Genomic DNA, 27788 nt, shown 5'->3' with positions numbered 1-27788 from the left:
GGAGGGCGAATGGCGCTCGGGTTTATCAGGTTCACACCTCGAACTGTCAGCGACAGAATGACAACATTTTATGACTCGATCTGCGATCCCCACGGGGGGGTCGTTTTTAGTGAAACTAACGCCCGTAGATTATCTCGCCACTGAGCATAAAACAGGTTCAACACGTTCGTGCATGTTTGCGGTAGCTGAAAATGGGCCATTTAACTTTCGGTTTGGTAATATTTTTCAATTTGTTTCAACGGTTAAACGGTTTTTGGAAATTGAAGTAAAAAAGGAGAGTAAAGTATACCGTTTAGAAATGATTAAATCAAACTTAGCTCAACGAAACTGTTTGGGTGAAAATTACACATCATTCTTGAGAATTTCAATTTACTGCGCGAATATTATCAATATTTAAGCAAACGACCAATTTAAGTGTAATATTGGTATTTGTGAATACATAATTTAAGCCTGAAAACTCAATCAAATGGAAGTTTTCCCGTGTTTCCTATACACACGTGAGATTTGTGCAGCGCGATGTTACATGGAACCACTCGAACACGAAACCGCCCAAAAGCGACCAAACACTTCAAGTTTCGTTTAACATTTTGACCCCCTGCCGAAAGTGTTTGCTAAGGACGCGGTAAATCATCGCTTCATAAATTGCGCATAAAAAGCGAGACCTCCCCAACGGAGGAAGTGCAGCTTCGCTCTCCGCGTGGTGCCAAAATGCAAATACTCCCCTTGCCATGGCCGCCGGAAGCGAGATGCAAATCACGGCGGCACCCACACGGCGGGGGTGCGCCCTCGCGGTTCATTTAATTTGTGGTCCCGTTTGGAAACCACACAAACACACAAACCCCTGGCTGGTGGGTGACTAAATAACATTAATCCAGTCGTTGTCCTTGACGCGGCAGAGAGAGAGAGACAGATAATGAGATGTCGGAAGTGTGCGACAGAGATAGAGCAGTAATGAAATGGAAAGGGAGAAGCAAGAAAGCCAGCCCAAGCGAGAGAGAGAGAGAGACGGATCGCGAAAGGATGTCCTCAAATCATTGTCACCAACGGTCCGCTGGGGAGACGCCAATGGCTGCATCTGTCAGGGATTTACCGAAACGGAGCTTTCGCATCCGCCTGTCACTTGCGTTGCATGCCAGCCCCACCCCACCCCCAACACTCGCCGTTGTACACTGCGGAAATCTAATTGAAAGCCCTACGGCGACGTCCAGTCCGTGTCCAGCTCGGTCGTCCCAGAGTGCGCGCGACACCGTCAACAAACGCAATGCGAACGCAGAATCGTGACGGAATGTTGCGCCCAACGCCAATCGGGGGGGGCGCGGTGCTTTATGTCTTTCCGTCCCCCACACCCCCCGCACGTGGCGGGGGAATCAAACGTCGGCCAAAGTTGGCGCTTGTCATCCGCCCGCCGTAAACGAGGCGTTTCGGTGACGCGCGCCCTCGTGACAGGACAATTTGCGATGCCCGAAAATATATTACACTTCTGCGGAACGTCTTCCCGGGCTGAAGTTGTCCACAGCGCGACACGAAGAACAGACATTTGGCTCGAGGCTATGGAGCACTGATGCACAATGACCCCCGTGCTACGCGTGAGAATAAAGATAAATGAGGGTTAAAGTTTTCAGCGAGCGGGCGCGGATCGTCCGCCAACTGGACCAACTTCCGGGCTGGTTCCGGGCTGATGAAGAGTGATTGGGAGTAATAGAAATTTGGAATTAGCGAGTAGATCACTGTCGAAACAGCATCCGTTGAAAATTCTAAGCCCCGAGACGCTCCTTCACTTAGAACTGATATTTTATTCTAATTGATAAGCACTCTTAGAATAATGTTTGATAAATGGTCTGCAATTTAGCCAAAACTCTCGTCCGTTCTCCATACGTTCAAAATTCATAATGATTCGCAGTGTAAAGATTTTCGAACATTTTTTGACTTGCAAATAGAAAAAAACATTTATTAATTTATTGGAATATGGAAAAAGATTTATAAACCTTACGGTTTTATCACAACACTAGAAACCTAACGGTTTTCGGTCACCCAAGACCACTTACGCCGCGTTTTACGCAACGTTACGAGCTTATTCAATTGCCCCCACACGAAGTTCCGTCGGGTTTGGATCGGACAACAAATCCCAACGTTTCCATCGACCCATATTGGTCGGCCACTTCATTGCTGGCTGCAAAAATAGCAACGGAAAGATATCACAATCCCTGGGGTCCTCCTCCCCCCAGCGAACCAAAAATGTCGGCTTCATTACGTTTGCCAATCCGGCAATCCGGTCCGGTGGTCAGTTTCCCGGCGCGCACCGGGGACGGGATGGGATATTTTTATCCGCCACATATCGATCATCGAGCCAAACGTGGCCGTGCCAGCCCAAATTATACGCCACTCCATACGCTGCCAAGCCGGATGCTTACTACACACCCATACCGTAGACCCTCCGGCCGCCTCGGGCGCCCCGAGCCGGCCGCGCCCATCGATCTCACGCAGCGCACCGCGGTCTGGCGGTTCTGGCGGCATCGAAGAAGATATTGGAACGAGATCAAGCGAAAACGAAGATGTCGCCGCGGCCGTCACCCACGCGCGCGCACCAAACGATTTCCACGGGACCCCGGTAATCATCCGGACCTCACAAATCAATTTAGTGCCAGCGTGAAACCATCGCCAGCGTTAGTTACAGCGTTCGGTGGGTGACGACGATGATGACCGCGCGTGGCGGCAACGTTGTGTGGCATTCCAACCTACAGCCGGCTGTTGGGGGGAACCTTCGTTCGCACGGAAACCCGGCCCAGGTCTGGCACGGGCCCCGGACGATGTAATAAATTTCAATTCGAGCAGCCAAAGCGAGAGCCAAAAATAATCCAAATTTTCACCCAAAACTCCAACGCCACACGCCACATCGATCCCAAACACTCTTTCGTCAATCTGTCGGGCCCCGCTTCGTGGGACGAAGGTCGCCAGCGAGCACATTGGCTCCGCTCTCGTTTGTGGAACAGCATAGCAGAAGAAGAGTGAAAGAATATGCTCAGGACACCGCCGGCAATGTACCATGGGGTCGGTCAATTTTAGTTCTATCCCGAAATAAAAAAAACCAAGACTCATATTGTACGCGTTTCGATCACCGACCGAACGCCACGGACGAGGGACGGACAACGGCAATAATGGTACCACGTCCTTTCCATCGAAACCATCCGATTTCGATTCAATTAAAAACCAATGAAATTAAACCTTGGGGAAACAATCTTTGTGCCATTAAATTGGCGCCACTCGGAAGGTGACCGGTTGCGGCGAAACACCCAGCGAAGGAGTCAACCGAGAACGATTTGACGTTCCGTTAGCGACGATGAGCCCCGGAACCCCAGAGCGCAAACAAACCAAATGCTTGTTTCATATCAATTTTAGTCGAGTAAGAATGGAGAGCATCGGCTCCGCAATGGTTCGCAAATCGATCAAACAACAGTGTAAATCCCCCTCGGGCGATGGCAGGTCCGGTCCGGTCCGGTGACCAAAGACAGGGGCCGGCTTAGAACATGTCCCGAGCGCAGGCAGTTTTCGGAAATCAGGACTCTGGCTCCGGCAGAGATTGTCGGGGCCAGGGCCATGACACACGGGACGTGCGTTGGTCAAGGGTTGCGAAGGCCACGCACACAGGTGTTTCAACTATCGGTTCCGGGCAGGCCTTTTTTCCCTACGCTTCCCTGTCATCCTCAGCCAACATGTCGAAACACATCCGGGGATTAGAGGAAAGCTGGGTCCGAAAAAAGGACGCGTCGTCCGCCCCTGCTGATGGCGCCTTCGTAGCAGACACTACGTACAGCAAACCCTGCCCCTGGCCGGCCCCTCGACCGGGTATCTCCCTGGCCTGTGTGTGTTGAAAGGAAAACATGAAAATCGAATCCTTCATCGTTCGATCGTACTACTGTGTGGTGACCGTCCATTCTCGAGGCGGAAGGACCTTCCGACGTGCGGGCCAGTCGTGCTTTGGACAACGTTTAACACTTTTTTTTCGAGAAACGAAGAATTATTTATTCATATCGGTAAGATGGCATTTCAAATCAAATTTCCTTTCCCACATTTGGTCCGCTTTTGCATCGAACCGATAAATTGAGCAACCTTTTTATTCACCGAAAACAACGAATATTTTTTTATGCAAATGCGAGTACGGAGATCATACCTTTCCTGAAGCGAAAAATAGATAACAATAGTACACTCCAAAATGTGTTAAACTAATGTACATATTGCCAAACTCTGCGTTATCAGCATTTGGGGTAGCAAAAAGGTAAAAAAGGCCCCATTAAATTGCTTATCGCAAAGCATAACTCAGCACGCAATCGGACGACAATAAGTGCAAAAGGAACACCAAGTTTGCTTTGGCTGATAAAGCTACTAACTCAACTCGTAATCAAAACAACGGAGCGAAGATGTTTGTTTGTGGCTTAAAGAAAACAAAAGCACGAAGTTCCAAAGTAAACAAACCGGGCCGGGATTGTGCAACTGCAGTAATCATAATGAGCGGAGGCCATCGGATGCACCGATTAAGCGAAATCGCTCGAGATGATTGCGATGATGGCGGGCGCCCGATAAGACGGGCGAAGATTGCACGGTTGAGGCGCAATTCGCAAAAAGACGGCAATTTAAGCAATCAGCGCAATTGGCCCCCAGAAGCCGTAAACCGACCGATTGGAAGCGTACATTTTACTGACAAGTTGTAAATATTGAAGCTCACGTTATGGTTCAATGGTGGAGTGCTGCAGTCAAAATATTGGGTTGATTTTGGGCAATAAAAGAACGGTAGCTGTCATCGATTTTTATTTTTCGATTACAGAGAATGAAGTAAATTATTCATTCTTCGGGAGGTTTCGCTTACCGATCGATTATCGATGTTCGACATCTTTTATTGAAATGCACACCGTTTCGAACATGTTCCTTTCATTAACTTGGTGCATTGTGGCACAAATGCAACCGCCGTGGGCCACTGCCACTAGTCGGGAACATCATTGGGGTTTAATCTCCCGGCTCGGTTACGGGTAGTGAAAATACGACCGAACGAAAAACGTGACACGCCGATGTCTTGACCGGGTGACATAACGAGAAGCGATTCTCCGTTACAGCGAAACTAGGGATAGACGGCCAGGGGGTAATTAAAAGTTAATTGCACGCTTTCACATCCCAGCGGCTAAACAACGTGCTAAAAAGGACACGTCTCGGCCACCGTGCGGTTGCATGTGGTGTACGTGATTCAAAAATGACCCGAACCAACCACAGCACTGCACGGCAGAACGCAGAGTAAGGCAGAAAGAGTTGGTTTTTTACATTAGCTGTCTATTAAGTTGATTTAAATAACGTTCGGGAAGATAGAAAACAATAACAAAAAACACTTTAATGAATTTTTCCATTTAGTTTTACACGTATTTTTTTAAAGATTTCAGAAGTTCTATGTATGAGGTTCAACTTACCTAGTCTATTGTCAGCTTGCAGGTTCTCTTAGCTGTGAGTCTTGTAGGTTGACGCCATTTTTGTACATGAAGAACTTCCCGAACCGGTAAGGGATGTTCCGTAAAGTAGCGCAGATCCGCAAAAGAAAAGTTTTTCACTCTCATGCAGACTGTTGCAATGGAAAGGCGATGCATTTTATTACCCAAGAGCCAAGAGTCTAGAGCAGTACTCATCGTGGCCAACCCGTCCCGTAAGTGCTACGGATGGCAAAACAAGCAGCGCAGCGAAGGCGAAGGCCTTACATCGAAACAAACTCCCCAACCCAGACACAACACACTCTCAGGTACGGCCCCACGGCCAAGCCGAACGAAAGTAGAACCGTGCTCGGGATGTTGTCTGTTTGCATTTACACTTTCCATCTTTCTGTCGCGCACGATTGTGGTTGCACTCTGTTGCACACAGCTCTGGCTTGCACTTTTCCTTCGGTTTTGCCGTCCGCCCCCTTCTGATGTTTGCGTTTTTATTTTTGCACCAGAAATGTTTCACCTAACCCGGTCGGTCGGTGGGAGCTTTCCCGAGAGCCAGCTTCCCCGGACGTGGTCTACTTAATCCACGGGCAGTTGGTTGCTGGTCGAGTGTCGTTTACTCAAACGAGCGGTCCGCGCAGCCGAACGTCCCATCGGGGGGATTTTCTTGGTGACCTCCATTCCGCCACGCTAAGCTGGCCGGAAAAGAAGCAAGCCAAGTTGAAGGACAATACGGACATGGGAACCGTATGCTCGCGCTCGCCTCTTGCGAGGATTGTGTCCGTTTTCATTCTCTTTTATAGACTCAATTGTTGGTTTTTCGGTATCCGTTTTATCAGACTACCGCAACGGGCTGGTCAATTGCTTGATCGTACCCCCTGAGGTTCTAAAAACAAATCGGTTTAGTTCCCGGTTCGTGCAGAGCCCGCGGCCGGCCACATAACGTTTGCAGATTAAAGTTTAACTCTTTGGGGAGCAATTTTTCCTTACACCTAACATTCAGAGTTTGTGTTGGTGTTTTGACATTAAATGATCACTTATTGCAAACAGACAATTCGAGAAACTTCCCCCCCATCGGTTATATGTCTTTTTAAAGCTTCTGTTGTGTTTTAATGCTGAACAATAGTAGTTTTTTTTATAGCTTCCCGTTCAAAAATTCAGGGGCCAAATTGTTCTCAGCTCTTAATGGAAGAGCCGATCTACTCAAAGGCGAGCGGACAAGTTCACACTCAAACCCCGAAGGTACTCCGGGCAGAAACAGATTGATCACCTTAATTGCTCTCGATGTTTATTGAGCCATCAATGGCTGTCAAAGCAGTGCGGAGAACGGAAAGCGGTGAATACAAATTTCCATGCCCACGGTTAGGCTTGCAAATTGGGGCCACGCAGGTAATCGATTTCGAGCGCAAATAATTGGCGCGCACTGTGGGTTGTCGCTCGTACTGGGAAAAAGAAGTATCGACACATCGAAGTGGTACAGATCAATCAAGTACCGATCTGTGCAGACACCCACTTAAAATCTGCATCCCCCTCGCTCTGTCTTTCGCTGGATCGAAGTTGCGTCCTGGGGGATAATGGTTGGTTCCCATCAAGCCTCTGTTCCAGCTGGTAATTAATCACCTCACGCTTTGCGTACGCGTTACACCCTCGGCATCTCCAGGGAAAAAGTGTACTCAAGTGGGGTTTATTTAGGCGCCGATCTATTGGCTTGTTTGCTGTTGTTGCTGCTTCGAACTCTGTGCCCTTTAACACACCTCTCGCAACATGGCGCCAACACACGCACACATACATACACACCCGTGCAAACACTCGGGCTAATCTGATTGCAAAACGTTTTCGCAGATCGTTACACCCACACGCATTGTGGACACTCACGCAACACGAACACAATCTTGCGGTCACACAGTGCAGATCTTTGCGTGATCGTGATGTAAACGAAGTTATGCTGTTCAAAACTCATGCCCCCCGGGGACTTGTAAGACACCTCAATCCCACAAATCTGTCCCCAATCGCTGTCGTCGCGTTGTTTGCCTTCCGTCTTCATTAGTCTCTCCTCCACTTTCGTCTCACCAAAACACTGCTTTCGGTTCAAGAAACAGACGGCAGACGGAACACAATCACACCGAAGAAAAATAGACAGACGGACGGCGGGTTTGCCAGACAGACAGACGGACCGACTGGCAGAGTGAAGCGCGCGGGCCTGAGGGAGCTGGTTTGCGCATAACTGCAGCATAAAACGCGCCACGACAGCACGGCCACACGCACACACACAGGCGCACGCACCCACACGGACACCCGTTACTTCTCTTTCTACCACGACCGGGTGACCGCGGAAACCTTCGCTCACGAGCCGTGCAAAAACGCGAACCACAAAAAAACCGGTAAACTCCGTGGTCAAGTTTTTGAGAACCGCCGATTTTACTCAACACATACACGTGCGCGCCGTTACACATCAGCCACGGTGGGGGAGTACAGCAAAGGCAAGCGAAGGAGAAAAAAAGGGCCACAATCTACATCTGAAAAATGCGTCACTTTTGTTGAAATCTTTCCTTTCATTCGCCCTCCCGCGTGCTGTTTCGTTTTCAAACTCACGCTGGCGTAACTGCACACACGTCCTAAGCCGGGGGTTGTTTTTTTCTCTCTGTTTCTTCTTTTTTTGGCTGCTTTAATTCTCCCCAGTAACCCGAGATTGGGGCCGATGCGGACCGAGAGCACACAGCCAACCGATCACGACGAGCACTTTCTGAAACTGAACAACGGAAAACGAAACATACCTGAATTGGCCCCAACCCGTTGGGGCGTCTCACTATGGTGAGTTGCCGCGTGAGAATGAGCACGCTCTCGCTCTCTCCGTGCGTTGAGAGCGGAGAGAAAGGAGCGCAAGCTATCTTTGCCGTGTGCGTTTGCGTTTGTTTTGTTTCCAGCTGATTCGCGGGTCTCTGGAATGTTGTTTACGTTTTCTCTTCGCATCAAATCTCTTTACTTTTGCGTGCGAGAAAACTGTTGCTCCGGTTGCTAGAGCCCTTCGTAGCCAGGCCTGCCGCAAAAGGCCCCTGGAAACACTGTTCTTTTGTCACCGCGATCATGGAGCAACCTTCGCCAATGTTTGCTTTTCAGTTTTGCACCGCAAGCGCTATGTGCTTCACCCAAAACCGGCGCAGTGTGGAACGTCGAACCGGGAGGGCAGCAGCCTTTCTTCAAGCAACGACATGTGGGCATGGGTTGGTGGGGGGCGTAGCTTAGCAACAGTTGAGAGAGTGGTTGCTTTGCCGCCGAGAAAATGAGCGAAGTCAAATGTCTCTCGCAGGCCGACCGCGGACGGACACACACCCTCAAAGGGGCTGGCGAATATTTCAAAGATCCGCCGCGTTGAAATATTTCGAACCAGCTGCTCCAACCAAGCGTGTTGAAGCGAGGTTCGTTCGAAGAGAATGTCGAATGCCAGCTTTGAATGTGGCAAACGTGAATTAAAATTTAAAACCGTTCGAGCCCCATTAATAAACTAGAGGACACTGATCTGAACAAACCCATATTGGCCTATCCTTGTTTGGCTTACCTAATGTTTCTTCCACTGCGCACATCGATAGCAGGATACTTTTATGATAAAAAAAATCGCAAAAACTTGAGAATCGGACTGTTTAAAAGTTGACTCTACTTGTCGATTTTGACCTTTTAGTTTTGCTGTTTTTGGCAACATTACCTTGTTTCAACATCAGGTAAATGAGTTCAGTGAAAAAAAAATTTAATCAGTTTGCAACCGATCTTTGAAAGGGTTAGAACATGTCGACTTTTGTGCCTGTAATTGACGTTTTGCGTGGATTATTATTTTTCTGCTACCACTTGAAGAAAACTGCTTCTTGAAGAAAACTGAAACCGTTAAGTCAGATCACTACTGGCAACAAATGATCCATTTAAACCATGAATTGATCGAAAATTGGCCAGAATTCCGTGTCTAGTGGTCAGCCATGGAGACGCCAGGTGCGGCTCAATGACTACTAAACCTGGCACCTCCATGACCCCAATGGAAAACTGTTTCAGGATGGGAACTGCTCCCTCCCTATCCCTCCCACCTTATTCATCAGACTTGGTTTGGCTGAGCAGCACTTCGATTCCTACGAGGAAGTCGAATTTGGATGACTAATTCAAAGATGAAGGCTTCAAAAGATGAAAAATTCTTTCATTTGGGAATCCACGATTTAGAGATAGTAGAAATGCAGAGCTTGCGTTGGCACATACTTTGAATAAAATTGAATTTTTCATTTCAATATAATAAACATTTAATTTTTTTAAATGCCTAGTTAGCTATCGTCACGAACACGGTCTCCTGCTTCTTGCGTGTGCGCAAGTAACGCTTTCTAGGTCACAGGAACAAACAAGCATCACGTTACTGTAACAAAATGCGCGACAGTTATCTTTTTCGCGGAGACCTTACGTCTTCTGATTATCGTTGATTGAAACAATCTAAGTTTTTAAACATTGAAACCGTTCTACCACAAAACCACAGACCGATTGTTGCAAACCGCTTTTCAATGCCATGCGCCATGCGCTCTTGAACGTTTCATTTTAAATAAAATGGTACAGCTGGCCAGTTTAGCACTCATTCGTTCACAAAGTTCGCGAAATAGCAGCCGAGTGTTGTGCAGTGATTTGAGACACAGTGCCCACCGTGCAGTTCAAGATGGCTTTGGACAACAATACCATTTTCCGTGGATTACTCCAGAAACCGTACGAGCCAATGTTTGTGCCAAAATCGGATGGAAAGATTTACTACGATCTACCGGACATTTATCTAACCGACGAATATCGTCCTTTCGGGCCAGCGATACAGAACCGCTTCAACATGGATGCGGAAATACGTGTTCCGTTTCCCAACATTACGGCACCGAATCTGTCGTTTGCTGACGTCGTGAAACGTCGCGATGCTTTCTCAGTGTTTAATCCCGCACACCGCCGAGCGTCGAGTCAGCTGATCCAGCTGTTTCTTGATCAACCGGATCCTGCTCGCCTCAGTGCCGTAGCAGCGTACGTCCGCGATCGGATAAACGCTCCCCTCTTCCAGTACGCACTCTCCGTTGCACTGATCCATCGAGACGACACGCGCGACGTACAGATTCCGAGTTTTCTGGAACTATTTCCGGATCGCTACGTGGACCCGGCCGTGTTTCCTCAGCTGCGCGAGCAGGGCAATCTGTTGGACAGCGGCAACAGGGTTGCCATTGACATCCCGCCAAACTACACCGCATCGGAACGTATCGAGGATCAGCGCGTGGCGTACTGGAGAGAAGACGTTGGCGTCAGCTTGCACCATTGGCATTGGCATCTGGTGTATCCGTCCTCCGGGCCCGATCGAGTCGTGAGGAAAGATCGTCGCGGCGAACTGTTTTATCACATGCATCAGCAAACGATTGCCCGGTACAACATCGAGCGATACGCCAATGGGTTAGCGAAAATCCGATCGTACAGTCAGCTGCGCGAAACTATTCCGGAAGCGTATTTTCCCAAAATCATAAGAAGTTCCGACGGCCGCGCATACTCGCCCCGCTATCCTGACCAAGTGTTGAAGGTATGAATATCAGTGTGCTCCTACGAAACAATCCACATACGTTGCACAGTAATATTAAATGTTCAAATTGTGGTCATTCAGGACGTAAATCGCACGGCAGATGAGTCTACTGTAAGAATTTCGGAAATGGAGGTGTGGATCAAAAGGATACTCGATGCCATCGATAGCGGGGTTGCAGTGAGGGTGGGTATTTGCAGGTATCCTCTCTGGACATCGTTCACCATGTGTTTTTTCGATGTTTTCCCAAGACCAATGGAGACAGGGTGCCACTCGATAACAAGGATGGGATAGATATCCTCGCTGATATGGTGGAAGCCAGCACACTTTCCATAAACTTCAACTTTTATGGCGACTACCACCAAAACGGACACGTAATGCTAGGGTACATACACGACCCGGATGCCTCTTACCTGGAGGGTGTTGGCGTTATGGGCGATCTTACTACGACTATGCGCGATCCTATTTTCTATCGCTGGCATCAGCACATCGATGAGATCTTCGTCCGCCACAAGCAACGCCTTCCGGCCTACACACATTCGGAGGTTAGTATACGTCTTTTTCCAAGTCGATGGCAACCAAAACACTCTCAATGTGATTGTTTACTCTCAAGCTGGATTTTAGCAATATATTGATCGACTCGTTCGAAGTACAGCTTAACAGACAGAATGCTCCGAAAAATGTGCTTCTGACGTTTTGGCAACGGACCCAGTTCGATCTCGGCACGGGGCTAGATTTCGTTCCACAAGGAAACCTTTTCGTGACCTTCACACACATCCAACACGCTCCGTTCACGTATCGCATTCAAGCCACCAACCGTGGAAATACCTTAAAGAAAGGAACCGTTCGACTGTTTTTAGGTCCAACCGTAGATCATCGCCGACAGGCCATGCCTTTCAGTGCCCAACGTAGGCATATGGTGGAGCTGGACAAGTTTACTGTGAATTGTAAGTGTATTTCAAAATGGTTTTTAAGCTTCGTACGTAAAATGCTTCGTTCTTTTCAGTGCGTCCTGGTAGCAACTCGATCATCCGACGGTCGGAACAATCAAATTTGACCATTCCGTATGAACAAACGTTCCGTAACATCGCCAAGTCCAGCCAACCAGGCACTGAGGCATTCCAGTTCTGCAACTGTGGTTGGCCGGCACACATGCTGCTGCCGAAGGGTTCTGCGGACGGCCTGGGGTATGACTTTTTTGCGATGATTTCCGATTACAGCCAGGACCGTGTGGAGGACATCAACGAGTAAGAGCCTTATTCCTAATAGAGAACCATAACGCTTAATTTAAATCGACGCATATGCATTGTTTCAGGAACGAGGTTTGCAGTGACGCACATATGTTTTGCGGGCTCCGCGATCGTCGTTACCCAGATGCGCGCAGCATGGGATATCCGTTTGATCGGTTCACCTCGGAATCCGTACGAAGTCTGCAGGAGTTCACTTCGCCGTATAAAAACATGGCGACAACGCCGGTTACGATTCGTTTCACGAATACTGTGATTGCTCGAACGTGAATACAGAACATCGAACAATTGTTATCTTTTTCAATACAATAAACATGACCTTCATTGGGCGTTCAAATTCGAAAAGATGAAAACCTTAAATGTAAGAAAATGTTCTTATGAAAAACTCATGAAAACCCGTTTGAAACAATTATGAAATATTTCGCCGAAACGCTTGGATTTGAACGTTTCTCGAGAGAAAACGCTTCGCGTGGTGGCTGTATGCAGAGTTTGTAAAATACTTACGCAAATAGATAAATTAATGTTGTGTAAAAGTACTACTGGTTAATAAATAATCATAGAGTGGGAAGTTCTGTTGATTTGTTTTATTTATAAAAGTATTGTTCAATATTCCTTTACTAAGGAACAATTTTAAATATTGCTGCCTTTTGGCAAAATGTCACATTGTGAACATCTGCACATACCGTAAAAAGCAACGTCACTCAAGGAATTATCCGTATTTTTATAAAGTAAACAAAGATAAGCAAATGAATGTATGAAGAATCATATGTACGTTAATATTTGTTTTCGGCCAAAGTTTTCAATTTTGTATTTACAGTTAATTTGGTTCGTCATCTAATTAAAATTCTGGTTCGGTCCAACCTTACTTGGAATTTTACTATTTAATTTATTTTTAAATTATTACAAATAGGTTTTACTTATATTCATGAAAATTCAGCATTGAAGCAAGTTTCTTTCGTTTTATATAATCGAACAATATTGATACATATTTTCATAATATAAGCATTAACCGGCATGAATTCTGCATCACACCGTAAGCGGAAGAACGTAACCAACCCACACAGAACATCTCGTATGTAGGTCACTGCCGTCGCGCCTCATTCGGATGCTCTTACGGATGCAAACATACCAAAGTAGAAAAAAGTTATGTGCTCCGTGCAGTGCATCTATTTTTTTTTGTAGCCAGTCTAAATCATCTTCGATAACGTTATGCAAAACATTGCCCCAACAAAGCAACACTGTTTATAAAGGAAATTGAACTTCAAGAGGTTGATGTGGTTTGTTAATGGATTTAAACAATTTCCAACATATTATTCTCACCATTTCGAAGCGTCGTTTGCAACAAAATCCCCAACCCAAATCCCTGTTTCATAGACTGCAGCCATAATTGTTTTAAAATACTAGCAAAACCTCAAGCATTGAAGGATGTGTAAGGTTTAGAAGAAATGTTGGCCGTTTGAGGGCCGTTATCATTAATATGCCAAGCGGAAGCGTATTTGCCGATAAGCGGAAGATAACCTTGAACAAGTGTTCGGTATGTTCTATTGGTCGTTTGAATTTTGACATTCGCCGTATTCTTTCCCTGTAAGGTGCGTGTATCTGTCACCAAGTGATGGTTAGTATTTGTGTGATTGAGCTCGCGAACTCCAACGGAATTTTAGTGTGCTCATGTTGCAAAACAAAAATACCTTCTGTATAGTTTTCCCAGAGCGTAACAGGACGAAATATGGCATAACCGAAAACACACGCATACACGCATACCCGGGCGGCAAGGGGCTAGTGTGAGAGGACGCGAAAAGCGTGCGCATGGAAAATGGAATGCAAACAGTAATGGCACACATGGCACAACTACTAGAGCAACAGCGCCAATCGGCACGAAAATTGTCGAGGGGTGTGCCGCCCGAGTTTCGTATGGTTGTATTTCACCGACACTACATTCGGATGCACACTGGAGGACGAAATTATATACAGGCAAGACGAGCCAACGTACGAGAACTGCCTGTGAACAATAAAACAGGGGGCATTACAAGTTTCTTTAAAATACTTCACCATGTTCGGCATTTCTACTGACAATTGTGTTTTGCGAAAATTATAGTTTCAGTGGTTTTCGTTGATTCTCGAATGAAACAATTGTTTGGGGTTTTTCCAATCCGGGATTTTTGAAAGCATCAAAAGACAATTCAAAGGCTCTTATTCAATTCAAAATATATTGCGGGAAACTCTTACGGGAACCACTGTACATTATCAGTCCGCCGAGATTGTGTGGATTTGCATGGTGAAGGGAAGAAAAACACCGAAATAAACGCTGTTTGAGTGTATGGTGGCCGCGAATACCAACACACCGCCGAGCGCGACACGAACCCTCCCGATGGCCGCGATTTTCCATCTGCCGGGATCGCGCTCGTACCGAACAGCCGTTCGGCCAGTTTACGGGCAGCAGTTGACGACCGCGGTAGTTGGTTAATTTTCGCGAACCTCCGGTGGCAGCAGGCGTTGCTGCTGACAACCATCCTTCTGAGAGGAAAACAAAAAAAAACGCCACAATCTACGTCGCGCCGGGAGTGGTTCAGAGTGTGATAACGGCGCGTTGCGATAGTGTGCGAGAGCAACACGGGCACGGGACGGCATGGAGTTAAAGAGCCACAGGCCGTGTGTATGTGCGTGTGTGTGAGGACATCAGACGAGCCGTGGTGTCCTGTTCGCGTGGAACATCCGAAAAAACAACACCCAACGTCGGCATAACCAGAGAACCGGGACGTTCCAGACCAGAAAATTTGCACCGTTTTCGTGACCATGAGAGCCGTTGCCGTTACGGCGTGAGCGTTTGTTTATTTTGGTCGCCCAGTCTTCGGCCGCCTGCCGGAAGTGACGAAAGCGGGTTGGAGCGAAACAAAGGAGCAGCAGTTCCGAAGGTAAGCACGAACATTGTGCCATTGTTTGTCCGCCGCGGCGTTGTGTCGTGACACAGCCGCCGGATGTTTGTCGTCGTGTTCGCCGCCGAGGGTGACATCGCTCACCGTTGGCCGAGATTATTTAACTCCACACTGCCAGATGACAGCTCTTGGGTTCGCGCCGGTTGCGCTCTTGCGCACCGCATCCCGCGAAAGGATGCCTTCTTGCTGCGTGCCAGGACGCGCCACTCTTCCTTCCACACCGGATGCCTTTCGATCGTTGCCGGGCCAAACGTCAGAATTGGCCTCAGAAGTGGGCTCGCGTGAAACAGAAGGACTCTCTCTCGCACTCGAGAGTCCTCGAAGTGGGCCACAGTGCGTTTCCAAGGCGATAAGCTTGGGATCGTTTGCCGAAAAATGCCTAGCATTCACGTGCCAGCATTCTAAAGTTTTTTGTCAGGTTATGAAATTCTCCATCTCCAACTTGCCCGGCCCGGGGTCCTCTAGGGTATCTGTTTGCGCTTAACTTTTTCCGCTCCGGTTCCCAGTGCTAATCGTGAACGCGGTAAACATCACCTCACCACGGGATGGGTGCCGCCGAAAGGCAAATGGAGAAACGCCTACCTTCGCCACCTGTTTTGCGTGCTGCTGGTTTGTTTGTTATTGTTTCAACCGTCGCAGGGTCGCCACCCCGGATCCTCAGCGGGGAAAAACTCTGACCGTCGTTCAGAGGAAGCCAATTGGAAAACTGAACAAACATCGATTATCCGAATGGAAGAAACTATCTAGAGAAAGGTAAGATGCCCTCGTTAAACCCAACCGTGCGTGGCACTTACTTTCGATTCGCCGTCGCTTTTCTGTTCGGCTTGCTGCGCCAGGTAACGGGCGGGTGAAAAACTAGTGACATTTGTAACGCTTTCGCTATTTTAGAACCGTGCTGCAACTGCAACGAGCGGTGAGCCTCGCGGTTGTCCCATATGTGCGCGGAGAGATGCTAATCATTGTGTACTTTTCGGTGCGTGCTACGAGTAACCGAGCGGCACCATCTGTGCATCGTTACCGTTTGGTGCGTGAATCACTTGTACATGAAACGCGAAAATATCACAGCCCTTGGCCCCGATCACTGGGTGGTTGTAATAATAATATACTTCGTGAATGAGTTAGAAGCGCTCTTAAGGTTTTGCTATGGTAAACTTTGGCGTATATATTTTACTTTGCTTTCGTTTGTAATATCGAATTATCGCCCAATTTTCCCACTTCCTCAATTTTGCCACTGGTGCAATGGACTCAGCGGGAATAATTACGAAAACTAACATCGCCCTTCCGCCCGGTTGAGCATATTTTGTCAAAAGTAAGAAGCGCAAAACAAGAAGACGTACATCTTCGCGGTCTTGGGCGCGTTGTCGCTTCGGCCGTTGCTTCGGTGTCGGAAAAATGTCTGTGTCACGTAACAGGGCGCCACTAACCGCGTGAGGCGTTTTGTAACGCAAGGATTCACCCATCAATCAGATTCGACGCGAAAAAGTCCGTCGCAGACAAAGGGCAGGAGGCGGGTGCAGTGAGCCGCATCGATTTTGGGGTGGCAGCGTCGGAACTGGGCGTAGCAGCGGCGGTACGTGCGGCAACAACGATTTCACTTTCAGCCTTAACCACCGGCATCAGCGTGTATCCGACCCAACCCGTCACGGTTTAACCTTATTTGTTTAAAGCCAACAACAACGACACGCCGCCAGCCGAGTGCGGCTAATAGATTCGAGGATGGAGGATGTGATATCCTTGCCAAACGACGGCACCCGCAGCGTCCCGGAGTGAAAGTAACTGTTTGTTTTGTCTTTTCTTTTTCCCCGTTTTGGGCTTGCCACGAGGAAGAGCCATAAATCGCGATGCTTTTTTTCGGGCTCGGGGAGCCCCAAGCGGCGTATGATGCACCGGAGCCGGAAGAAATGAAACGGAAGGATGAAAGTCAAACAGGCGGCAGTTTCCGAATCGCCCGCGGGTACGCGCCCGGGAAGAAACCCGGGAACGTAAATCTCCCCATCGACCACACACCGTCACCTAGGGAAGTTTCTTTTCCGCGCCATTTTCCGCGCACCGGCTTTCCCGTTTCTTTATGATCTCTGCTGATGCGTTGGGTTTTCTGGTTCTGGCGAGAAAAATGGCGAGAAAAAGTGTTTTGATGAGCCGTAGCGAAGCCGAAATGATTTACTTCATTGGCTGCAGAATGGCTTCCGAACGGTGCCGGTTTGTTGCTCTGCCTTCTAGCTGCCATTGTGTTTTTCGGGTTTTGCTGAATTCCGCGAGCTTGAAGAAAACGCCGTCTTTTGATCTAACATCACAACGAGGTTCGGTCGCCACAGCTAATAGGGCAAAAGATTACAGACAAAATTGTTAACTTTGTGTCGATCTTGCCCTGTTCGAACGGTATTGGCACGGAAACTGAAACAATGGCCCAGTTTGCGAAACTTTTCCCTGCGCTAAGTTTAAATTAGGTGAAAACTTCATCATCATTACTCTTCCGTTGCGAGAGTGAATTAAGAATTTTAAGACCAACGATTATCCCATTCATTTAATCCCTATACTGCTGCTGTGCTGACGAAGTTTCGGACCGGAAAACCGGAGAAACATAACTTACTGGGCTGGCCTGTCTCCGCTCTGCAAACTGCATTCCTCCTTCCGCTATCGATTGAAAAAAATGCGCTTCATTTGCCGTTTCCCTCGGGGAAGGGAGTTTTGTGAAGAGCTGAGGGCTGCGCTTCTTCTCGGGGAACGAGGTGGAATTTAATTTTTCATTCCACGTAATGAAGATTCATCTGATGAGCAAAGTTGAACTGGCCCAGGCACGTATGCGAAAAGTGCTCTCCCGTGGCCAGTGGCTAGTAGCATCACACGATACAGTACAGTTCTTTACTCCATCTTTATTCGTCCACATCGTCCCCTTCAATTGTCATTTGCCGTAAGTGGAAATTATGTCACCGGGAAAATGGTTCCGCTTCGGCTCAATCCTGATGCAACCGCTTGTGACCTTATGGCTCCGATCCTTTGGGGAGACTTTTGCAGGTTTTGGCTTTCTTGCAATGGATGGAAGGAAGAGATTGTCGGTATTTTTTTATTAACTATTCAAGCTGATGAAAATTTCTACTAGAATCAATCCACGTTCATGCTCATTCCGAGTGTGTTTCGAGCTTCTCCCGAGCAATGATGCTCCAATACTTGAAGTCCATTCGTTACGGTAATTCTCGTCGAAGATTCTAATTAAAACCAATAGCCACCCGTTCACTCGCCAGCATGCCTCGATTTCTGCAAATTGGAGCATCAATTAATTGCCACTCGCTTGCCTTCAAGGAACCACCATCATCGTCCGCCGCCGGGAAAAGGCCCCTTCTCGTGTATGGCATCGGAAATGCAACCTGCTCTCGCAACACATTAATCATTTCTGAGCAGCCCCCCATATAATTAGATCTGTTGCCATAGGGCCGCTTGGTTGGGATTTTCGTAGCGGGAGCGTACCTCCGAGGGCTGATATTGCACAGATGAGGAACTCCCAAATGGAACCAGGACCATGTCGAACAGTATTCTTGGAGGGGTTGCGATTTGATGGAAGCGAAGTCATGAGGGAGAAGTAGAAACATCGTTTGTCTGAACAAAGGTGTCTGTGATAGGTTTTAAGCCCCTTATAGTCCCCATTGAACCGATTAAAACTGATTGTACGAAAATTGACTTTTACTTAAGTTTTGGGGGAAGGTAGAGAATTAAATTAATTTTCAATTTGACAGTTAGCTTCCAAAAACCTGAAACAACCGCTTATTGCTCTAGGGAGTATCATAAGTAGATTGTGCTACGGACACTTCCGATGATGAACCCATTTGGCTACTGGTGATCCACAAAGCACTGGGGGTTTGGGTGGCAACTTACGTTCCGGTCATCTAGGTGGTATCGGATTCGAATCTTAGTCGAATCTCACTTGACACTCCAACGAACTAATTCCATCAAGTCAACGGATAACAAATGCTACGAAAACAGTGGACGAACAGCTACCGAGAGATATGCGTTCCGAGGAAGAGGAATTATTATTTTACCTCGATGCTCAACTCGATGGTGTTGCCACCAGAACCGGATGCCCCGTTGAGGCCCTCTTAGAGGAAAATCAAACTACTCATAAACCCTTTGCCTAAACGACGACAATCGCACTTCTCCCATGGCGGCTTTACTTTTTCCTCAACGCTCGCTTACGCTCGCTGGTGCGTCGGTTGGTGTAAGTAGACCCCGGCCTGAATAGGGCTAAAGTGTGCACTCTCGTTTACCATTACGCGCGTCGCGTTTCCAGGACATTTGCCCGCTGGCTCGGGATTTTCCACTTGTCTGCCACGATCCACTTTTGTAGGAACCGTTTCGGAATCGTTGAAGTGAAATTGAATGAAAAAAGGATTCTCGAACTCAAGTACGGCTTAGTGCCTATGGAAACCAAGCCGGGAAAGGGTAGTTTACTTCGAATTGATTGCAAACGGATATGATGTTGAGCGGTATATGGCTAAGATACCAAGCAAACACTCGACGGTATTGTTCCTGAATTCGGCCGAGCACCGGTGAGCAAACGAACGAGCGAACGCGAACACAAGGCACTTCCTAGTGCATGCATTGTCTGCGGTTATTTGAGGGCGACATCACACCTCGAGGGCGAAAAGAAAAGTTGCGCAATAGTTTGCTATGAAATATTTTGCCCATTTCCGAAAGAAACTACAAACCAAGGCGCATGAAATGTCGGACTCGGACGGGGACACAAATATGCATCCTTACCTTTGAAGTAAGCAAATGTGTGATGACCTCGTTTCCAGGGCCTTAATAGGGGACCTGTGGCACCTCGGAACGTTTGACATGCATGTACCGGCAGTTGTGCCAACAGTTTGGGAACTTTGGCCAGGCAATAAAGCCCATTCACTCCGGCAGCGGACTACTTTCTTCGTTCTCTGTGATTCAGTTATCGCTAATTTAATTTGCCGTTCGCTAAAAGCCAAATATTTATTTGTGGGACACGAATCCAGAGTGTCGTCCCTCGGGTACTCCGAGTCTCGGTACAAGCACGCTTAGGAGCACAGCTTCGTAAGGCTGATGCTGATGTCAAACATTAAATTAACTATATTCTGCTTTTGTAATTCAGTGTCAAAGCTCGACGATATGGCACACAATCACTGAACCATCATTACTTTGGTTGGACTGTCAGATTTGCTCCACATAGAGCATCCTTCTTTTTGGGTTGACTCTAATAATATAACTCAAACGATGGAGTACTGGCTCTGATGCTCGCAGCATCCAATGGGCTCTCCACAGTACAACTGGATGGCGGAGCTTGCAAAACGACGAGAGCTTTTGTTTCCCGACCGCTTAGTACAGCGGGTTTCAAATGGGTTTATCAAATGCAAACGTCTCATGTGCAGCCAGTGTAAACATGTCACTCAAGCGCCATGCAAACGGTGCATCCGCTTATGTTGCAATGCACTTCCGGAGGACGGAGAGGCGGGCGCAGAGCAGTGAGCGATAATGCATCGTTGCGTCGAAAAATCGTTTCGTAACCACAACAGAACAGGCGGGACCACAATGTTTGACTAGACCGGTTAAATTGAATTTAAATATCAATCACATGTTTTCTCGGCATTCGGTTTAATTGTTGTCTTTTGAACGTTGTTATATCCATCAAGTGATAGTTTAACAGATATTTGGGATTTGTGCAGGGAAGTAGTTTCTATTAGGTTACCGAGAAAAGATAAGATGGATGGTATTATTGAATTGCAATGGACAGCCGTTGAGAATGAAAATTGGAGCTCGCCCCGAATCGAAATAGTTTTTGTCCATGCCAATGCAAGTGCTTTGTAATAAAAATCTATTAAAACTTTCTAATTCTTTAGCATTCCGTAGTGGCGAATTTTATCACGTGTGACTCCACCGGCGTGGCGTAACACAGTTGAAAGATTACAACATGTAAAACAACGTGGGAAAATGAATCTGTTTTGCATTTTAAAACCAATGTTATCCGTCCAGTCCACGTCCTTTTCCACAGCACATGTTGTACCGTAAATCTGTGACGATTTAATGCAATTTCAAGCACCGGCAGCAAAGTGTCGACCCTACTCGTTTCGAAGTAATGATCGACATTCCTTGCCCAGGACCGTGCCAGACAGGATACAGGAACCGTGGTGCTTTTGTTCGCTCAAACCGCGTATCCGTTAGGTGTCACCGGCTACTGTCGCCTTGATGGAAATTGAGGAACATACACTATTTCGTTCCGTGTCACCGACGACGATCCCGCTGGACGACGAAACGAGCATCCCATATATGGGCTCGGTACTTCGGTGGTCTTCAGTAGAAAACGTCGCGACAATCCATCGCGACGGATGCTGCCGTTGGACCTACCGGAATTTTAGAGCTGGCTAGCATACGAGCAGTTTGTAAAATCCTGTGCCCTTCTATCAGACGCTGCTACATTCGGCTGGAACTATGGGCGTTGTGGTGTCGAATATTTCAGTACCGGAAGGAAGTGAAAGGATTATGCAATGGCACACGTCGCCCTGGTCACAGAAAAAAGAACAGTTTGGTTTTATGTGAGCAACGGCCCAGCCGTTTTTTGGGGTCGATAGTTTTTACACACTCGGCGAGTTCCTCATAGGGAGTTATCTGCAAACGGTCTATGCTCAACTAGGGTGACCGAGAATGAAACAATGGCCTACGGTCAGTAGATGTGGTGACCGTAAGGACAGATAAAATGCATTTGACAATCGTCGTTTTTGTTCGTTTCGTTGTTCGGTCTTCAATGGACGACAATCAATACTGAGCATTGTTTGTTGGCCCGCAAGCGCTACAGACGCAAGCACAGAATCAGATTGGACAACTAAGGTAATTGTATTTCTATTGTCCGAGAAGTGTTTTCAATAAAATTAAAAGCACAAAGATCATTGAAATGTGCAGAGAAAAAAGGATTCTTTGGAATTGCGTACACCACCAGACTAGCATTATTCTTTGATTCCACAAACCAAAGCCCGCGGACTCTAGGATTTGGACGTGATTCGCCCATTGCCAATGTACTCGTATACTGATTGTTTATTTTGATAGAATTTCGTCTATTGTACACTAAATCACACCATTGTTCAATCAATTATTATTTGCCACCATACGTTGTTTCATGTGTTCGTCCACATAAACATTTTTTTTCTTTGCTTTTCTTTCGGCCTTTTTTTTGGGTTTGAATATTTTCAACACATTTTCCAAAAATTCTGAAAAATGCTAGCTCCGCATTATGTTTACCTTGAGACATAGAAAAAAGGGTATACTTCCAGCTCATGCTATTACATTTATAACACGAACATTGGCTTTCATCTGAACGCAAACAGAGTAAACGACCATGTAAGTCTAGTTTTTTTTTTCCGGGGGCCATACCGTGCCAGATGTTTGCATATAGTCGGGAGTTCACCTTTTCTTCCCCAAAAAACTGCTTCAGCAACCTTCAGGGCCGAGAACCGACCGGTGTGGCACGCATCGATGAGTTCGACCATATGATGGAGCCGCACAGCCCCCGGGAGCTGTCATTTCGATGCTCAGCGCAAGCAAGATCGATTCTGGGGGCTCGTGACTGCTGCGACGGTGTTCAACCTGCGGATGCGGATGCGAGAAGCATACATTCTTGTTTATGTTTTGCTTCCCCACACTGCCTCACGATCGCAAAAAACTTATCGAAATCCAGATGTTACGTCCTGGGTGTGTAACCCTCGGACTGCACTGGTAGTTGTTTCTCATTCACGAGCATTGATTGGGTCTGGGTTGGCAGCAAGCGTTGCATAAACAAATTCCCGGACCGGGCAAATCATAAAAAATTCGCCCGGCGCGACGGCCCGCTCCGGCCGAGCGTCATTCTTCGGCCCATAAAAGTCCAACCCAGCACCGGTCTCTATGGACTCCGCGCCACATTCGCCACGACGATGCTCGTTCGGACAACGGTCCCATTTCCGGGCCGCAACCGGAGGCTGGTTGGACGGGCAGTACAAATCGCGTTACAATGGGCAGCAAATGGAGCGTTCTTTATTTACAAAGCACTTTTTGTGCTGCCACCCCACGTAACAGGAACCGCGCACACGTGGGCCACGTTCGATAGCTGTGGGTTTTGTTTTGTTTTAAATAAATTGCCTTGTACTGGAAGATGAATGAAATATCGGTGGACGGCGAATATTCGGCGCCCGGCCGGAACGAATGTAATTTCCGGGAAGGTCGGGCCAGAAAAACGCCGATACCGATGTCAGGTGTAAGAATCCGGACTTGCCGCTATCATGGAAAAGAAGTTATTTTCTTGAGCCGCGGATAAAGTGAATTGGTTCCGTTGGTTCGGTTGGTGGGATACATTCAATTCAGACAAAAAATAATTGGAATTCGTTCAAATCGATATGCACCTTCCTTTGGGGCCCAGTTTGCTTCTGCTTGCAATGGTTCCACCTTACCGGGCTATCAATTTTGAAATTAATTTCTGCTTCGCTATCTGCGGCTGTTTGCCATCCCGTGCTGCTCATTAGTTTTCCTTTCTCGGAAAACCGCTTCTGTGATTCCACAATAATCGAGCGATGTTCCGACGACCGGATCTTCATCAATAACTAGGCCATCGGCGAGTGCAGTGGTGCAAATGGTTGCAAATTGGATCGAACGGAAGTAGGGAAGCCAACGCAACTGAACACAACGCAATCACTGCTGCAGAAATTTCGCGTGCATCATTGGCATTCCGTTCCGGTGGTTTGCATAAAAATGCCGCTACTGTAAGAGGCCCACGCGTATCTTGCTGCCGCTCGATCTTATGCCGGTAATTACGAGGGCGCAACGTGATCCAGTCGGGGGGAATTACATCCCTCTTCACTGCTTCCAGGATTTATGCGCCGAGGGGGATAATTTCTGTTTTATTCCAGCCCGTCAACGACAAGGCGCCTCCATTTATGGGCGCCATTTTCCCGCTCGGCTGTTTCGTGCGGGACCGTTTACATTCGCACGGACGACGTTACGCTCTGGGTGAGGGCTTAGTGAAAATTAATGATATCAAACTGAGACCAGGGCCCATTAAAACTGAAGCTATGGCAGTATTGGTGTTATTGCACTTTCGCCTGCGTTCAACGCCTGCATGCGCTGCGTAGCGATTGTGGTGCGTTGAAACAACGTTTGCACGACCCATTGACAAGCTTTCATGAGACCAAGCTGGCAGAAACAATGCCGCTAGCCGGTGAAGAAGGAGCGAAAAAACTAACTCCACAACCGGCTTCGATGCTGAATAGTTCTGAAAATCGTCCACGGACCCTGCGAACGGCGGCCGCTTTTTGCGGTGAACCGACAAAGTGCACCGTTCAAATAGCATTATACATAATTAAATGGCCGCTATGAAAAGCCTACGGCAGGGTCGAACGATGGAGATGAAAATCGACTTTCGAGCACGAGCTACACGGCCGCTCGGTGCGCCAAAAGTGAGCGCGGATAGTGGCCGCCAATGTGTCGATAAAAACGTTTTCGAACCTCACGCAGCCAAATAGTGCCGTACGACGCGACGTACTCCCCGGACTGTTTTGGTGGTTTTATGGTTTGTAATTTATGAGTGGCGCTGGAAATTCAATTACTCGCCACCGCCGACGCTTATCGGCCGGCGATGGCACTTAACTGCCCCGGCAGGGAAGATATGCTGGTGAAAAGTAACACCGATCGGGATTATCCCCGAGTGGAGTGCGCCTAGAGCTAGGTCAACGCCGCAGCTACGATTCGTGGAATGCTCGTGGAAAGATAACTTTATTTACCAGCTGGCCGCTGTGCTCGCTTATCCGCGCAGTATTGAGGCTGGCAGTTTGAGATAAAGCATTGTCGAGAAGATAAAGTACTGGATCGGTGTGTTAACGGTTCGAGGCAGTGGCGAAGCAAACGTTTACGACGGACGGACGGAGGCAATAAAAAACCAGAATTTTGGCCGGAAATTTGAGCAAATGATTGAAAAGCGCACCCTTTAGATAAGCATTTTCCGTGTCCCATCTATCTAACTCAGCATCTCTCCACGTGGCACGTGGGGCGTGACACGGGTTGCTGCTTGTAAAATGCTTTTACCGTATCCCAGTCGAGCCAAAGCCAAGCCCGGTGGCGGTATAAGCTCATCCATCAATTTGAATCCACGCGCGGATCCACAATCAATCAATTCCAATCAATACTACATCCCGGCGCCACGGTGCTTCGAAATCGATCGCGTTGTGTTCGCTTTTCAGCGCCGTGACAGTAATTATCTTCATTAAGCCTTTTCCTGGCAGCATCATTATGCGTTTTTTGGCCAATGATTTATCCGGATTTGGCACCGTACCAAACTGGAGCTGGTGAGCGGGCGACTCGATATCGGCACGACCAAAGCAACCCACAGGACAGTGTTGTCGCAGGACCCGAAACATGATTTCGACTTTTTCGCGACGTCGGCAAATCGGTCCCGTTCGCTCGGCGGGAAAACTGTCGTTCCGTGCTGATAGCGCAACGATTTTCCGATACCGCATCTCCGATGACGGGGCAGATGTGGTGTTTGGGGTTTGTAAAGTTCGCCCTTGGCCCTCGCGTTTGGGGGGTATCTTTTGACCGATTCACCGACCGAAACTGCGCCATCCAGGGCTAATCGTATTTTTGTAAACTAATTTCTGGATTGGCCGGGTTATAAATAAATGGCATGTCATCGGTTTTTCCGATTTAGAGAAAAGAAGCGAGAGAAAAAAACGTTGGGAAATTGTGTTTTTCTTTACTCCATTTTTCACTGCCACGTTTGCACGAAACGTTCGATTTCGACTGTCACACTGTTCAATAGACTTTTCTTATCCCGTGAGATCTGCGTTTCGTGAGATCACCCCATCTGTCAGCCGTTGGCTCACACGTCAGCCAGACTGTTTTTTCCGGTGTGCCGCCGCTACATTTACCGGACATCCATTTACCATTTACCGGGTGTGGCCGCGATGACGGACAGATCGCGGAAAATGCTTTCAAGAGCGTTCCCAATCGATCGTGGGCCAATCGGTGCGGAATGTGATATTTCTGGATCCCGCCTCGACGTTCCAAAGAAGCGAAAGTTTTCCCATCGTGTTTTCTGTTGGCACGAGAATTGTGAAACATTTATACACCGAGTGGCGTTGGTGTTGCCGGGCCGATTCGTAGCATTTCTGTCCGTTTGATGTTATCTCGTTGGTCGTTGGTATTGATTATAATCACAAATCGGAACTTGGGCCATAACTTATTGGTCGCCCTGAGGGATTGAAACGAGTGCCAGAATTTGTTTGGCCGTCGACAAGTTTCGCATGCCTGGATACGTTCCGATGTCAAGGTCGTCGATTCATTCAAAGATTGGAAGTTAGATGCACGATGGTGTTCGATGATAATTTTGCCTTTTATATTTGTCGGTCAAGGTTATCGGAGTAAGCCTCCATTTCTATTAATCAAGAACTCGGCTCGATGATGAAAAGAAAACTTGGGCAGCGCAAGCATTAGCTTCATTAAAGTGGTTGCCCTCAAACTCTTAGCGGCTATCGAGCGTTAACGATAGGTTGCGTGCGGTTTCTTGGCGATCCCAGATCTGTTTGGATAAAATATTTAAATTCCGCTCTTCGTGGTGACTGGCACAGAGTAGTAATTCGAGTAGCAAACACGACGATCAGGGGTCGAAGGGGCATTACTCAACATGGCTCCCCTTGTTTGCACATAGTTAGAACCACCGTTTCGTGCTGACGACCTGCTGATAGTGCACTATCAGGTCCGAGATCTAATGTTCTAACAATAGAACGCTCAAAATGCTCATTAATCGACAACACAATTGTACGCCTCTTATGTCGTGCAAGCGCAAGAGCCCAGAGCTCTGAAACACATGCTGCGTATGCCGCTCCGAACCATGTCGTGTGCTGACAAGCAATTGTCCTGCCGTGCGCCTGTAGGCTCGTCGGATTGGGGAGAGCTGGAAATGCAAGAATTATTGCTTCCGTTGTTGTTTAGGCAAACGAGACGATGTCGATGAATCGATTAGTTTCCATGCCCGAGCACGAGCACCACCGACCGTAATTGACGAATCGCTTGGGGACCGTAATTTTCACTTATGACTATCATGGAAAGAACGTTATTTCAGGAGTCTTCTTGCTCAGGTTCCAGTGTCACAGAGAAAAGCTCGGCACTTCTTGTTCTTCCAAGCCGTTATGTCAACACAAAAATATGTGTCTACTCATTACAATAATTTAGTGCACATATTTCAGATCGACTAATTAATCCGAATTGCTGAATAGCCAGCATAATTTATGATAAAAAATGCCATCGGAGCAGAAAAATTTGGGTAACAAATTGTGCGCACCTAGCTCATTCCCGCCGATCCACTCGGCCGAACTCGGAATGTTTTAACGGAATGGTATCACGTGATTATCATGATGCGACGAGCGCATGATGAATTTATGGGCCCTCGGTGCAAGCACCGTGTGCCTTGGATTCTTGGAAATCCGCCCATAATCTCCAACGGAACACAACCCAAACCCCTAATGAGAGACAGCTATTCGGAATGAGTTGGCCACACAGCGCACCACGCGGCTAGACAGGATTCAATTACGTCGTACTGTGCGCTTACGCAAACCGT

General features: G+C 47.6%; 2 protein-coding genes across 2 annotated transcripts in view; both read left to right on the top strand.

The window, feature by feature from the left end:
* The first annotated feature begins 10134 nt into the window (after nucleotides 1-10134).
* On the top strand, nucleotides 10135-12761 carry LOC131207252 (phenoloxidase 8-like). The gene is made up of 6 exons (XM_058199863.1): nucleotides 10135-11019; nucleotides 11101-11202; nucleotides 11268-11561; nucleotides 11630-11963; nucleotides 12023-12263; nucleotides 12332-12761. The coding sequence occupies exons 1-6, from the start codon at nucleotides 10135-10137 to the stop codon at nucleotides 12531-12533; spliced, it is 2058 nt and encodes a 685-aa protein (XP_058055846.1). The 3' UTR covers nucleotides 12534-12761.
* A 1976-nt stretch (nucleotides 12762-14737) lies between these two features.
* LOC131209335 (WSCD family member AGAP003962) overlaps nucleotides 14738-27788 on the top strand; it is a 29483-nt gene continuing 16432 nt past the window's right edge. Inside the window, exon 1 of the mRNA XM_058202384.1 lies at nucleotides 14738-15175. The gene's annotated coding sequence lies outside the window, so the exon portion shown is untranslated. The remainder of the gene's footprint in view (nucleotides 15176-27788) is intronic.

The sequence above is a fragment of the Anopheles bellator genome, chromosome 2, assembly GCF_943735745.2.
Source record: "Anopheles bellator chromosome 2, idAnoBellAS_SP24_06.2, whole genome shotgun sequence".
Lineage (NCBI taxonomy): Eukaryota > Metazoa > Arthropoda > Insecta > Diptera > Culicidae > Anopheles > Anopheles bellator.
The sequence above is the reverse complement of the archived record's forward strand: the minus strand, read 5'-3'. Positions and strand labels throughout refer to the sequence as shown.